Source organism: Ascidiella aspersa, chromosome 8 (genome assembly GCF_963924565.1).
Source record: "Ascidiella aspersa chromosome 8, kaAscAspe10.2, whole genome shotgun sequence".
Classification (NCBI taxonomy): domain Eukaryota; kingdom Metazoa; phylum Chordata; class Ascidiacea; order Phlebobranchia; family Ascidiidae; genus Ascidiella; species Ascidiella aspersa.
The window spans coordinates 4,235,784-4,252,162 of NC_139454.1; the positions used below are offsets into that span (position 1 = coordinate 4,235,784).

General features: G+C 36.3%; 1 protein-coding gene across 1 annotated transcript; it reads right to left on the bottom strand.

Moving 5' to 3' along the window:
• Window positions 1-371: 371 nt before the first annotated feature.
• Window positions 372-7,902, bottom strand: LOC146135250 (uncharacterized). The gene is made up of 7 exons (XM_083395272.1): window positions 7,801-7,902; window positions 7,178-7,346; window positions 6,250-6,339; window positions 5,353-5,706; window positions 2,867-2,959; window positions 922-1,023; window positions 372-425 (listed from the first exon to the last, which is right to left on the bottom strand). Exons 2-7 carry the CDS (start codon window positions 7,331-7,333, stop codon window positions 387-389), a joined length of 834 nt encoding a protein of 277 aa, XP_083251398.1. The 5' UTR covers window positions 7,334-7,346; window positions 7,801-7,902; the 3' UTR covers window positions 372-386.
• Between the last annotated feature and the right edge of the window lie 8,477 nt (window positions 7,903-16,379).

Consider the following 16,379-nt stretch of genomic DNA (forward strand, 5'->3'; position numbering starts at 1 on the left):
TAGTTAAGGTAGCTTAATAATAAATTTCAAAGCCAAAAAGGTCGAGTAGATCGACAGCATCTTGATTAAGTCACACTAACTGAAGATGATACAAGTTCGTATCGCAACGTCTTAATCAAGATGCTGTCGATCTACTCGACCTTTTTGGCTTTGAAATTTATTATTAAACTATTTTAGTTAACTTAACAAAAATAGTTGAAATGTTTTAAAATAGCTCTATGGCTCACTTAAAAATGGTTTTGTGGTTCGCAGTTTGGGAACCACTGGTCTAACTGCAGCAATTCACTCACAACATGTTTGTTTATAATGCATTTATATTTTCTTAGAAGTTTGCCGGGCATATGAACAAAAGCGGAACATCTCGACATGATTTTGTGCGAAAAGTTTTAGATCTTGTTGAAGGCTGCAATATCCACGCTTTGGACCTGGAACAAAAAGTTTGAAATAATTCCGGGCAATATTTAATAAAAAAAAATTCACAAAACGAGTACACCTCTGTATTTATACTATTTAGCCTATTGTTACAGCAGAGAAGTGGCAGTTAGTACTAGGAATTTATCGGGATAACGATACCCGATATTTTGGATGAAAAATACCGCGATTCGATTTTATAAAATCCCGAACTACGCTCTACCAAACAAAATAGATGAAATTAAAACGTTGAGGTATTTTTTCCGTGGTAATAGGCCAAAATTTTCTTTGGCGAAAAGACGTTTATTATTTCAAGCGGTCATGGCTGAAATACCTTATTAATTTGGTATCGGATCGGTACCGATACCACCCTAATATCGGATCGGCCTCGATACTCAATCTTGGCATCGGGTATCGGCTCCGATCCGATACTATCGGGCATCCCTAGTTAACACTTTTTTTTCTCAGGAGTCGTTAAAGCCAATCCCATAAGAGTTATTCGAAACTCACCAGATCTTCAAAAGCGGTGATTTTTTCTTCGAGGTCGTCTGTTCCTACTTTGTCATCCTCAACAACGCAAGTGATCTGGAGCTTCTGGATTCCAAAGGCCACCTGACAATGTAGAAATTACTTTTTAAAGTGAGGCACATTATGCAACAAATCACACGTACAGTTCTTTTTCTCGTCAGAATATTAAAAGGTTAGTTACATCGCAAGTCACATAATTCTATAATACACAGTGATTATTCTGTGATTAGCCCTTCAGAAGCAGTACAATATAGAAAATTAAATTAAAAGGGTTTTATCAACAGGTTTTGGGTGTCAGACAATACAGGGTGGGGCCGATACCCGATGCCAAGTGTTTGTATCAGTACTCGTCCAATACTAGGGTGGTATCGGTAGCAATCCGGTACCAAATTGATAAAATATATTCCAGTGTTCTTTGAAGTGAGGATTGTCCGATAATATCGGATCGGAGCCGATACCCGATGCCAAGTGTTTGTATCAGTACTCGTCCAATACTAGGGTGGTATCGGTAGCAATCCGGTACCAAATTGATATAATATATTCCAGTGTTCTTTGAAGTGAGGATTGTCCGATAATATCGGATCGGAGCCGATACCCGATGCAAAGTGGTAGTATCGGTACTCGTCCGATAATATCGGATCGGAGCCGATACCCGATGCCAAGTGTTTGTATCAGTACTCGTCCAATACTAGGGTGGTATCGGTAGCAATCCGGTACCAAATTGATAAAATATATTCCAGTGTTCTTTGAAGTGAGGATTGTCCGATAATATCGGATCGGAGCCGATACCCGATGCCAAGTGTTTGTATCAGTACTCGTCCAATACTAGGGTGGTATCGGTAGCAATCCGGTACCAAATTGATATAATATATTCCAGTGTTCTTTGAAGTGAGGATTGTCCGATAATATCGGATCGGAGCCGATACCCGATGCAAAGTGGTAGTATCGGTACTCGTCCGATAATATCGGATCGGAGCCGATACCCGATGCCAAGTGTTTGTATCAGTACTCGTCCAATACTAGGGTGGTATCGGTAGCAATCCGGTACCAAATTGATAAAATATATTCCAGTGTTCTTTGAAGTGAGGATTGTCCGATAATATCGGATCGGAGTCGATACCCGATGGCATGTGTTAGTACCAGTACTCGTCCAATACTAGGGTGGTGTCGGTAGCAATCCGGTACCAAATTGTGCATTACAGCTTGTTTTACGATCCAATGTATTTTTTTCTACGTTAATGACGGATTTCCATGAAACTATTGATTAAAGATATATAGGCCTCAGGTGCAGCTCATTTTGGCCTAATACCCAGGAAAATCATTACAATTTCACGAAATTGGATAAATTAACTTATCTGAGCATAGTAATAAACATTTGGAATTTTGCTTAAATGATCAAAATAAAATAACAAGTTTTGAACTTCCCTATCCCCGATTCACTCAAGTTCCCGACAAGTCCCGATTCTATTCCTTGGTTTCGGGGATCGGCTACGATCCGATATTATCGAACGTCAATACTAAAAATAAGTTCTTCGGGTATATATTTGTTTGTCCAGCGTTTCCGCTAACTATTCAGAAAGCCTTCATTGGGGAATGACACACATGGCAAGTCCTGCAGCTAAATTTTGCGGCGATTTAAATTGGAGAGAACGTGGTAAAGCGATTTAAATCGCCGGAAAATTATCTCTTTTTTTCTTTTTTGTGTCATTGTACCTTGCGTCTTGTTGGCCATGTGTGTCATTCCCTGTTGAAGGCTTTCTGAATAGTTAGCGGAAACGCTGGACAAACAAATATATACCCGAAGAACTTATTTTTAGTATACTATGCAATGCATAGTATGCATGGTAGGAACAGCATATTCATCGAACGTCAATGTAAGGCAATTAAAACAAGCCTAAACAACAGCTTGAAGAACCAAAGTGTTTACTTTAACGAGTTTCGACGCTCCCCACAGCAGACCGTCCATTACAATTGTGCGGATCAATCTCTCCATTTCAGCCATGTCTGTTTCATCGTCCCACTAAAAAGCAAAAAAAATGTAATATTAAAATCAAAGAGTAGCTCCTCTTATTATTATATTTGCTAGCCAACGTTCGGCAAAACACATATACAGGGTTGGCCTTAAGCACTCGCCCGCTCGCCAATGCGAGTGCAAATCGCTCCGGGCGAGTGCCGATTGAAACCCACTCGCCCGACTGGCGAGTGGCTTCGGCGAGAAATTTAATTAGTTGGTGTAGAACAACTTGTGCTAAGCACCACTACTAAGCGAAATATTACTTAGCGCCAGTTATTTCCCCAAAAACTAAGACGCAAATACATTCAACACTACACAAATAATAAGGTTAATCGAAGTCACGTTCAAAGCTCGTAATAAAGACTCTTTGTCCCGTTTAAAAAAGTCGTTCACCGGCAAACAATCAAAGACGTCATTGCTGCAGTGGTAAATAGTTATGAGGTTTATTGTTGAACTTGAACATTCTTAATTTTTAAATATTTAACCCAGGCGATGACGCCTTTGGAAAAGTTTATTGGACTTGCGATGTACCCAGGATAATAATTCTACTTTTTTGTATTACGAAATTAAGAGCAATTGCAACAGTTTTTGCTAACAATGAGTTTCAAAATGCAAATATCTTCTAATAATATTTGTAGGCAGTGTTTTTTTATGTTTTGAGGGACCGAAACCTCCACTGAACACTACGATATTTGAAAATATCGCCTATACTTATGTAACTACAAACTATAGTGTTAGGCGAAATGTGGCGTCTTGTTTGTGGCGTTAAACAACCTGCGTTAAAACGTCCTTCAAGCACAGAAAAACCAGAATACGAAAAAAAGAGAGCGCGAGGATTTTTAGAAAAATGGAAAACAGGCAGGCCGTGGCTACTAAATTGTCAGTGTTATTAGATTTGTTAAAAATATTTCGCTAAAACATTGTCTTAAGCGTAAACTGCTTTATGGGTCATTAATTTGTTCATCCGTGCTTGGAAATAAACAACCAGACTTTTATCAAAACTACTGTTTACGTAGAAAAACCACAAAACAGAATAACGATAACCTAAGAAATGACCGCGCGAGGACGGAAATTTGCAGACGGCGTGCCAACAAATTTGGCGAGTGTTATTTCGTCCGGGCGAGTGCCGATTGATTGCCGCTCGCCCAGCTGGCGAGTGTAAATTTTTGCTTAGGAACAACCCTGATATAATTGTCAGAGGAGCTGTTTTTTTTTATTAAGATGTCAAAAACAGCTTCTCTGACATTTATATTTGTTCGCCAACGTTCGGTGACCTATACAAGTCGACATTCTACAAGGTGAAAGACCTCCAAGGTTCGGAATGTAATGCATTAGCACTTGATAAATGTTCAATACTTCTACTGTTTTTAACAGGCTTAAAATAATAATCAAAAATAGCTGCTCTGGTAATTATATATCTTCTACAAGGTAAAAGACACCGAAGGTTTGAATTGAAATATAATGCATTTTTTTTTTTAACACTAATTGATTAATGCTCAATATTTATACTGTTGCTCACCGGCTTAAAATATGTACTAAAAAATTGACCCTCTGATAATTATATTTCTTTCTCCAACTTACGCAACGCGGCGGCTTACCGCTGGCGTGTTTCATGACACATTTACGATCTTTCGCGGAACACTAGCGTTCACGGGTTGGAAATCACTGCATACGCATTATGGCGTATTTCCCATTTAAGTGGGGTAATCAGGTGGCACTTTGTAAAGACAAATTGTATTGAATTTTCGACAATTGCTTTCGCACAACCGTGCTTCATCAGGTCAAACTAGAAAGAGTCAAAATTTAATGTTTTTCTACTTTGACCTGATGAAACAGTTGTGCGAAAACTTGTCAAGATTTCAATACAAGTTGTCTCTATATAGTGCCACCTGATAACCCTGTATAATTAGACGGGAACACAATAGGACCTAAAAAGCAACAATACCAAAAGCAGAAAAATCTATAAAACCTTAGTATTAAGACCAACGACATAATAAAGCCAAATACGCAGTAATATCCTGTACAGCATAAGATCAAAATCGTCTGATTATGACTTAAATCTGTTAGAATGTGGCCTAATTCTTCGAAATAAGGCCTAAAGGAAAATGGATTAGTGTTGAAATTATTACGGAAGTTAGTGATGTAGTTAGGGGTTGGGTTTGGGGTGAGTTGAAGTATTGTTTAGGTCTGATTCTGAGCTTTTAGGACTTATTCCGATCAATTTAAGAGTTATTCCGATTTAAACGTTATTGCGACTGTTTGGTATAAGTCCCATTTTGGTTTTATACCGAATTGTGTTCTATTCTGCCTTTGGTGTTGTTCTTATGTCGGTCTTAAGTTCAATTAGAAAAAACAAAGATTCCTATTCGAGCAAACACTCAAAGTGCAAACGAACTTACAGGTTTAACGTCGAGCATGATGTTGGATTTAGCGATGACTCCAGGCTTTTTGGATTTCCTCTCCTGGTAAGCCTTCAGCCTTTCTTCCCGGATCCTTTCCGCTTCAGCGTCTTCTTCTTCGTCGGATGAGCCGAAGAGATCAACGCTGTCGCTGTCGCTGTCGCTATCTTCTTTTTCTACTTCCTTTTCAACTGGCTGAAAATTAGAATTTGAGGGTGAACCCTTTTCCAAAGCAGAAATGCGATTTTCCATGGCTGTGAATTGCTTGGTGAGGCGGCTCACTTCTTTTTGAAGTTTACCATTTTCCTTGAGAATCTTTTCAACTTGCTGTTGGACTGAGTCGGAACTGTCGCCCTGTAAATTAATTAAACGGTTCCAGACAGTGTTAGAAAACGAACATTAAATAAAAATTGGAGCATTATGTTTACATAGTTGAAACATCTATTTTAAGTTTAAAACTACTTTAAGAAATGGACATTGAGCAAAAATTGGAGCATTGAAATTACATAGTTGAAACATAATTTTTAAGTTTTAAACTGTGTTGGTCTAATAATGGAGTACTTAAACTGTGGTCTGTGGACTAGTTTTAAATGGACAATGGACATTGCAGGTCTAGTTAATATCTATTTAAAAATGTAACAAAAAACACCTCGGCACCTTCATCTTGAATGCATTTAGACTTTATGTTAGTTCATATTCATTGACTGAAAACAGCAGGTTTTTAGGTCTACTTCTTGAACAATTTATTACCCTCATAAAACAAACCAAAAAAATTGTTTTTTTGGGGGAGTCGCTTCAAAAAAAGTTCAAGAATCCCTGGCCTAATTGTTGTCTCATAAATAAAGAAAATGTTTTTACATGGATTATTTTAAAATTTAGTGTTTAACGTCAACTTACAGATGCATTGCTGTTCTGAAGTGTATCGTGTAAGTTTTGTCGGATTTCTTGAATGTGCTGTGATAGATTTCCTTTTTTGTCTTCAGAGGCCTAAAATAATTCATTCTACTCAAAATACTTTAGAGTCAATATATTCACTTTGAAACATGATATATATATATTATACTACAGGTGATCTTAAAATTTGGAAACCAAAATCAATATTGTATTTGTGATGGCCATAGTGGTTTTCAATAAATATTTTGTATGTCACTTAAACAAATTGATTTTCTGTTTCTAACTTTTGTACTTTAATTAAAATTTCCCAAATAATGTGCAACCAGAACCATCTGTTTTCACTATTCACATTAAAATGATTTAAATTCATGCAATTAATAATATGTTATATGCATGCAAAAATCAAATTAGTGTTAAAATCAAAGCATCTAAATCGTAAACAGTTGCGTATTTTTTATATTTAATTTAGTATATACACCAGTGGTTCTTAAACGGTGTTACACACACCACTAGTGGCCAGAAGGCTTTTAAAGTTGAACGTATTTTCTTTGCCATATTAATTGGCCGATATAATCTATAAAGTTAGGCCTATATTTGTGGGTGAGTTTCTAAATCGTAATACAAAGGCTTCTTGAAGATTTTTAGAAAATCAAAAGTTTTCAATACACAAATCACTACGACATTCAAAAGAATTTTAAAGATTCAAAATACTTCGTGGCAAGCTGCTTTAGTTGATTTTCGGCTCTACTTAGATAAATTAAGCAAAAGTGGTACACAGCAACAATAAAACATCGAAGTAAAACATGACCACAAAAGTTCGAAAACTACTGATATAAACACCAATAGTTAACTCAGCTGAAGAGAATTCTACTATTAATATTTTTACTATTAGTAATATTTCATGCACACAGACACATACACAGGAAAGCACCTTTTTAACCACGCCATTTGTTAGTTTTGCACTACCGCCCGCCACCGACACCTGTTTGTTTCTCACAAGGTACTCCTGGTATTTGTATTCTGCCTCTTCGTATTTCGCTCTCTCCATCCAAACTTGGGACTTCATTGCATCGGCTAAGGCTGCCATTGTTCAGTTATACCTGCGTTCAAAAATCAAAAAAACATTGAGAGCCAAATGGGAGAAATTAAAAAAACATTTGAGCCAAAGAAGGAAATTAAAAAAATATTGAGAGCCTAAAGGGTGAATTATGCAAACAGCTGTATCAGTTCCCACTTTTTTGTATTTTTTTCTTTAAAATAATATTTTACAAATTTTAAAATATACCCAAATAACACACAGGCACATTTCCTAGTTGCTTTGAATAAACATTGCAATAGCAGTGCATAATTTACGGCCAAAATTATTTTTTAGAGAAAATTATCAGAAAAAATGAAATTTAAAAATAAAATCAGAAAATTACTTTCAACAATTTTTATTAGTTAGTTACTGTGAGAAAAATACTTGAATTGGAAAAAAATTGGAAGGCAAAAATACAATACAGAAATATATCTCTGTTATTTTTGGCAAATTTAAAACACTAACGCATTTATTACTTGATTATTCTTCAAAATCCAGTTTCCAAATTGTTTTAAATGCATTAACGATACACGTTGAATGTAAAAGGAACGAAAACTTTTACGTAAAGTTTGCCGTCGATTTCGACATGCTTGAGTAGTTTCGCCATTTTGAGGTAAACTATTAAACACAAATATTACAGAAAAACTATTTGTACAAATTTCAAAAAAAAGTTGCAAAAACAATGTCCTTAAAAACATTTGTCAAACCATATGTTAACATCATTTGGTGACTTAAGCAATAAAGAATTAAATATATTTTGAGTTTGATAATCTTAAGAGGGAATTTCCCACATATTAAATTGTTTTTTGTGTTAAGAATTACAAAAAAACATTTGTTTACAAGCCAGGAAAGGATTAGCGTTTTATGTTTATTTTACGGTATGGAAAACTCTTTATAATTGGATTATGTATTAAATTTGTTAAACCCTTTTTAAAAAACAAATAGTAGCTCTAGACATCAAGAAAATGGTCACCTTTTTCAACGACTTACTGTCGCCGTTACTTTGTAGAGATATCTTCACTAAAATTTAAGATGCAAAACCAACCTTCTGAATTAACGACTTACATATTGCAGGATTTATATCTCTTCGTCTTTGGCATCTTCTATATGCCAACTTTATCCAGCTTCTGTAGTTTAAATTTGGTCATTTCGTTATCAACTACTACAATTTTTGTAGTTTGTGGTTGGCTCGCGAGTTACAAGCAAGCTGAGCTATTGTAATCTAAAAGGAAGCGTCAACTAGAACGCCTTTCTGACGAATAAACAATATTTTATTTACACATTCAAGCCGGACAACCTACCGCTAGATGACCTCAGAGAACCACAGTAAATAAGAGAAACAAACACTCGCTTAAATATAAACTCAATGTAAAAACTTTAAAAGTTGCTCTTTTGCTTACAACGAACCGATTGTCCGCAGATTGAAAAACAAAGCTACTTATATATTTTGTAAATTTTTCATCGTTTTCCACCGTTAGCGTTTGCTACATATAACAATGCACCACTTCATCAATTTAAGACTAAAATTTAATAAATCTGCGGAAACAATGAAAAGCCAGGGCTCCTATAAAAATGTTTGAATTTAATAATGAGTTGACTTTTTTGTATTTCGTTTACTAGACTTTCACAAAAACTTATTAGGCTACAGCGAATCGGTTCGCCAAAGTCCCCCACAAAGACCAGTTTCCGTGTACAGCAAATACCAACAAATGAGCCAACTGTAGCAAGCGCCCAACGCAATAACTGTAAATTTGCCCCAATATTTTCTCAATAGCATCTCGAGAGCCACAACAAGTGCCCCTTTGGCATCCCGTGTTGTGTCAACAAAGTCTTGGCTGCGCAAGTAGAGGGGTAACTGTTGTTTGGCAATTCAAGCCTAATCATGAAATTTAACGTCCATTTATTCACTTAAAAATTTAAAGTTTTGATTATTTATAAGGTGCACAGTTTATTTTAACGTCTAACCCCTATTTTAGCGGTCAGGCATTCGGCAGGCCGTAAAGCACTCGTTCCCTAATTATTGGTACAACATAAGAGCAAAACCAAGACACTACAACTATTTTTTACATGAAAAACGTCTTCGTTTAAAGCAGTGGTTCTCAACTTTTTCCTTGCTGCACCCCTTTTAAATTACCAACCAATGATCGCACCAATTCTAGATTTGCTTCACATTTTGCCACAAAACCATTATGATTTAGTTTTCCAACAAGTAACTAATAACACAGTAACACAACACCAAAATGTGAGTTAGTTGTACATTTAACTGAGCAAAGAAATAAATTACGGTAATACATTTTCTGTGTCTAATTCAGCATTTCCGCAACCCCTTTGAACAGCGCTCAGACCCCAAGGGGTTAAGAAACCCTGCTTTAAAGAAACAAATTTCGAAAACTAAAATTGGCAATACTTAAACTGAAGTGTGTAAATAAATTTGCCGAGACCGTGCCAAGAAGTATGTTGTATTTCCAAATACCCAATGTAGCTAACTTTTAATAAGCTCGGTAATAAACGTTCACCCTCAAGAAATAGACCAAGACATCTCAACGTGAAAGAGGTAAATGTTCATATCCACAAGACTGGGCATGATAAGTGTCCAGGTGCCAGCTTATGCGAAGCGATACTGTTTCCACAACTGAGTAAATAAAACAAGACTCGCGAGCAGCTCCTCGGAGATTATTGACATTCGAGCGTCAGCACTTTCCATTTGGATCAAGTTCCAAGCCAAACACCGACCGTGTGATATTGGTTTTCTCTCGCAGTAGCCTTATAGCAGTGTTTCTCAACCTTTTAATATCTAGCGGCACCCCTCAGAAATAATAAACAGATTGCGGAACCCCTATAAGATTTTTTCATAGGTAATTCACTAGAATAACACAAAAAACGGAACTGGAACGACATACATCAACTCCACACATCGTAGGAAGTTTTAATTAGATTTATTCCACTCTAATCTTAAACAACAAGTTGTAAGAGTTAAGCGAAATCCGATGCTTGATGATTGCCTGATATGTCGCGGCACCCTTGAGGACTAGAAATGGCACATTAGGGCGTGGCGGCACCCCGGTTGAGAACCACTGCCTTGTAGTCTGACTTTTTGGTTTAAGATGCTATGTGACGCACAACGACTAATAACAGACCTGGGCGAACTTCGGCTAGCCTAGTAGTAATTCGGCCGCCCATTTTTAACAAGTTTGTTAAGCGTGTTTTAATCAAAAAAGTAGATATGCTAAACCTTTTGGAATGGTAATTTAAATTAAGAATATTTAATTAACTTCGACTTGTAAGACAACCTTGCTTTTTCCCACCCATATCACTTATTTAACATTACTACTCTTATTTTTTTTGGAATATAGTCATACTTCATATCACATGTATTTCCGATAATCGTTTTGCCAATCTTAAGACATTTTTTTGTTTTTAGCACCCCTCGCCTCAATGGCAAAAGCATTTACCCACCCCTGGTTAAGCCTCAGTTTTGTGAGTGTGTAAATCTCATTGCAAACCTACAGCAGATTAAAAGGTATGGTTTAAGCCTAATATAGTAATAAATTGTATAATCGTAGCCATTTTATAAACATTTTGACCCCATGTCCGATACCTTAAGTTTTTGAAAAGTTTTGTTGCGCAATGCGACACCAAGTTACATCATTACTACGTTCAATAAGAAAAAAATGTGAAACCTAAGGGTTGTATGTCTTTTTTTTCAGATTACTTTGCTTTACCGTTAGGAAGTTTACCAGCCTGCAAGTGTTAACTAAGTATTTTTACTACCGTAACAAGATTGTATAATGTTAATGAAAACGCGATTAACAGATTCAAAATCAATTGTTCCAATACTATGAGCAAAATTTATCCCCCACCACTTTTAAATTTCGATGTACGAAAATCAATCTAAAAATTTGAAAAATTCGGAATTGCAAGACGGGAAAATGCAGTATGTATCCATTGCTTTTTTATACTATACCTTATTTAACTTAAGGCGCGAATTCAGCTCAAATCAGTCGTGGCATGAAAAAGCTGCTCAATGTGAGACTTCAGATCTATAGCCAACAAAAGTAAACAAAGTTGGGTAACCCGTAATTTTATATTACTTAAACCATATAGTTTCCTGATTTTCAATAAAATGAAACGCCGATCAGCGAAACACAAAGGTGAGAAACGTGAAGAAAAAATCCACCTTTCCAGCCGCGAACATATCGTAAGAGCAGATGTTAAATTGGAGCTCTCTCTTTTTTATCAAACTAGAATACTGTCGCGAACCATATGCTGAATAATTCACGGCCAAGAAAAAATGATTCGCGACTGTATTCCTAGTTTTATCTACGCTGTGAATTATTTATCATATGGTTCGCGACAGTATTCTAGTTTCAAACAAAACCTTAATAAAAAAGAGATTTCCATATTAACATCTTCTAAATTTTCTAATATTCGGAAACAAATTGAAATGAATATTGTTGTTTCGATGGCATTTTTGCTCGTTTTTAGTCAAACACAAAAGTTACTAAATTAAATAATTCGTTCAAATTATGCAGGAACTTCAGTAAATACTTATTTTTTAAGTCATGATTCGGTTTGTTGCAAAAACTGATATAAAGAAAAATAGCTTTTGTTGTTTTTGGGGAAAAAGACGCCGGCAATAATAAAAAAGTATCAAACTTACGAACAAATGAAACACTATTGAATGACAGCAAACTAGCACGTTGTTATTTTTAGTTTGTTTTAATAAAATACAAGTACAAAATGAGAAGTTTCGCAATCGCAAAAAGTCTTCTATGCGGCATCAATATAACTACAACTAAAACGTAAAAGGGGGGAGACAAATTGCAGAGATCGTATTCGCAGCTTAGGTTTAAGGGCAGGTGTTAGGCTAGTTTGCGGGTTGCAGGTTCGACTTGTCAAAAAGGCGACTCTTCAACTGTCGCAAACCATATGCTGAATAATTCAGCTCCTAGTATCAACATATCACTGGTGGTTCACCACAGCCTAAACCCCAAATCAATCAATATTTTTATTCGGGGAGAGGGGGGAATATTTCACCACCAAAAAAAGCCTCATTAGCCTTTATTGAAAGAAGAAGCTGAAAATGCCTTATTCTGTGGCGAAATATATATTTCTTTTAAGTACTTGTACATTAATAAGGCAACTTCGATAATGCTAAACATATTATAGGGAGAAAACACATTATAGTGATCGTACTCGCAGCTTAGGTTAAGGGCAGGTGGTTAGGCTAGTTTGCGGGTTGCAGGTTCGACTTGTCAAAAAGGCGAATTTTCAACTGTCGCAAACCATATGCTGAATAATTCAGCTCCCAGTATCAACATATCACTGGGGGTTCACCACAGCCTTAACCCCGAATCAATCAATATTTTTATTCGGGGAGAGGGGGGAATATTTCACCACAAAAAAAGCATCATCAGCCTTTATTTAAATAAGAAGCTGAAAATGCCTTATTCTGTGGCGAAATATTTATTTGTTTTAAGTACTTGTGCATCAATAAGGCAACTTCGATAATGCTAAACATATTAAAGGAGAAAACACATTATAGTGATCGTATTCGCAGCTTAGGTTTAAGGGCAGGTGGTTAGGCTAGTTTGGGGTTGCAGGTTCGACTCTTCAACTGTCGCAAACCATATGCTGAATAATTCAGCTCCCAGTATTAACATATCATAGCGGGATCACCACAGCCTTAACCCCGAATCAATCAATATTGTCGTTCGGGGTTGAGGGGTGGTAGTAGAATATTTTGCCACAAAAAAAGCATCATCAGCCTTTATTTGAATAAGAACCTTAAAATGCCTTATTCTGTGGCGAAATATATATTTATTTTAAGTACTTGTGCATCAATAAGGCAACTTCGATAATGCTAAACATATTATAGGGAGAAAACACATCATAGTGATCGTACTCGCAGCCTAGGTTAAGGGCAGGTGGTTAGGCTAGTTTGGGGTTGCAGGTTCGACTCTTCAACTGTCGCAAACCATATGCTGAATAATTCAGCTCCCAGTATTAACATATCATAGCGGGATCACCACAGCCTAACCCCCGTATCAACATTTTCATTCGAAATCGCAAAATTTCCTCCAATTTGTCGGCCGAGGTCGCAGGGCAAACAATTCGCGGCATCTGGTCTGCGTTCGATGCCCGACGCGAGACGCCGATTGTAACCTCGATTGTGACGTAACAATAACCCGCTGAGCACAGCCCGGCGATTTAAAGCCGCCGGTGTCCTATCAAAACATGACAAATCGCTTTTCTAGACTCACCGCCGGATTTTAAATCGATTCCGTGCATCGGTCGCTTTGTGACGAAACAGCGGCGCCCATTATTGACCGCATAATGTCAAAATAAACAACGTTTCAAGAAATGCGATATTAAATTTGGGGAGAGAGTGTAATTTGAAAAAGCAAATATTTTCGTGCCAATGTATTTTTCTAGGCCCTCTTCATCTCTTGAAGTGATTGTCGTAAAATATCAATAAATGTAAGATAGACTCACACAAGATTTTTCAGGTAGACTTTGAGTTTTCATTAAAAACCGAAAAATGTTTTCTCAAATTTATTTCTTGTAGGACATAACTCATATTACTTTATATTACCTTGTTGCAGGCAGTCCAATCTCTTAAATATAAAGTTGCGTTCATCGCAAATACACAAAATTAAATTTACCGCTTGGATAACATTTAAGTCTACCTTAGGTTACTGCTACTTTTTGTCGTAAAAACTACTGCTTAGTTACTAAATTTTAAAATCATATTTTGTAGGACTTTTTAAACATAACATTAAAAGTATAAGTGTGTCATTTAAAACACATTATGATATTGCTAAATAAATGTGCAAAGTGTGAACAGAAAAGAAATATAAATTGATATCGCTCGTTTAACACATTTTGGATTATCACAATTCTTTCGTGAAACGGTGCTTGAAGATTTGCGGCAAGGCACGTATAACAGATGCCCTTATTTGGCCTCTTTAAATGGCCGATTTAAAAGCAGCCGGCTCCAATTAAAATTCTATTTCTAGGCCGTCTTGGTATCAATAAAGCCTGGGTAACAAAATAGAAGTTGAATATTTTAATTTAGCCTTCAAAAACTTGCCCCACCGTTAACAAGTACTGTTAGAACTTGGTTCTTGGTTCTTTTTAAAATGGCCATGAATATTGGCCGTCTTATTACTGAGACAGTTGCCGTTTAGGTAATGCATTAAACATGGCATATGGGAAACGTCTTATCGCACGTGAATTATTAATGAGCGAATTTTTATTGGCCGGTATTTCGAGTGTAGGCAAATTAGACGGCGCTTATCACCAAGGGGAGGGTAACTGCTTTGTTAGCGGAAATTGTTCTTTTGTTTGGCGCGCGCGGTTCAAAGGTAATTATGTTGTAATAAATGTTTAAAGGAAAGCGGCTTTTATGCTTCATGCAAATTACAACCAGTTACGCCCATCGTTTTGTGCGCTTATAAAATTGCGGATCCGATTAAATCGTAAACTCTAGGCGTTGTCGTAGGAATTATATGGGAGGAAACATTAAACACACTAAAACTTGTTGTTTTCTGAATTCTGCTGTAGAAAACAGTGGAAAAGCGCCATACACTATTACGGGTTTTATTACAACAACGTATGCGTGCGTGGAGATTAAAGGATATTTAAACTTCGATTATCTAAATTTCGTAGTTCGGTGAATTTCGAACTGGGCGCCTAAAGATCATTTCAAAAAGTGTGACGCGCAACTTTTCCTTATTTTGCAAATTACCCTATTTACATTACAGTTATAAGAGATGCAGGCAAGTATGCGAGACTTAAATGCACACTGACCATTAGATAACTGATAATATTAAAAAAATTACTTGCTGCCTTGCAATATATAAAGGGCGATTTGCAAGTCACAAGTTTTAATCTTTTTTTTTAATTCATTTTGAATTTAAAAGCTATTGGGCTACAACAAAACCCAAATATTTTATCGTCTTGTTAATTTTTTTATAATAAAATTTGGTTGATAAATATTTTATGTATGCCTCTAAAACAAAGTAACTAGACACCAGCCAATAAGATGTTGCTTGCCGTAGGTTTTCGCTGAATGCGGTAAGTCGTGATCCCTACAACCGCTAGAGGCAGCAGTGCGTCGTGTATAAATTCGTATTCCTTGAGTTAGAATTTTTAATGTAAATATACCGAAAGTTCTTCAACTATGTAGCGATTTTTCGCAATGTTATCTTCTGTGCGATCTTCCATATTCGACTTTAAACAATAGAAGTATACACAAAAAGAACTAATGTTTAGCTGCATTAGTATTACTATACCTGAAATAGCCTTTTTCCCCTGGAATAAAATGCTTTTAAGAGACCCCATTTAAACAATTTTAAACTACTACTAGCAATCATTAACTGACAGAACTAAACAAGAATTAATTTAAATTCAACTGTGTATTAGAAAAGTCATTTTGAATCTATCATGGCTATTTCGCTGTATTACCCCATTAATGTAATTTGTACTGCTGAATATTGTTTACCTGATAGCTGAGTCAAGACTCAAACCTTTTTGGAAGCCTTGCAAGTATCACAAACTCTCAAAATTGGCTAGAGTCAATAATTTGCATCTCAAAGCGGGTAAGAAACAAGACATATACGAAAACATTTGTTTGTGTCGTATTTTTTGCAAAGATATCACCAAAATTACCACAAATAAATGGTAAATTTTCATTTAGGGGTATTTGCCCCCAGTTAATATATTTTTTATTCGCATTATAACAAATGAAAACGAATAAGATAAAAGTAAAAGAAACGAAAAACATATGCGAAGCAAAAATGTGACGCAACATGGAAATTAGATTTGAGGCGGCCGACAAAACATGCAAATTAAATACTAGGTACATGGTTTACAAACTTTTATGCAAGATCCCCATGTCAGGCAATATCTGTCAACCTTTTCGCGCGGTCGTTTAGCGCGGTCGCTTGTCTCGTCTTTATGACGCAACAGTAGTCAATTAGCTTCTCGAGGCAATACATCGCGCGTGCTTGGGCAAGTTAAGGCTCGCCCACTGCACTTAAGCGCTCCAAGC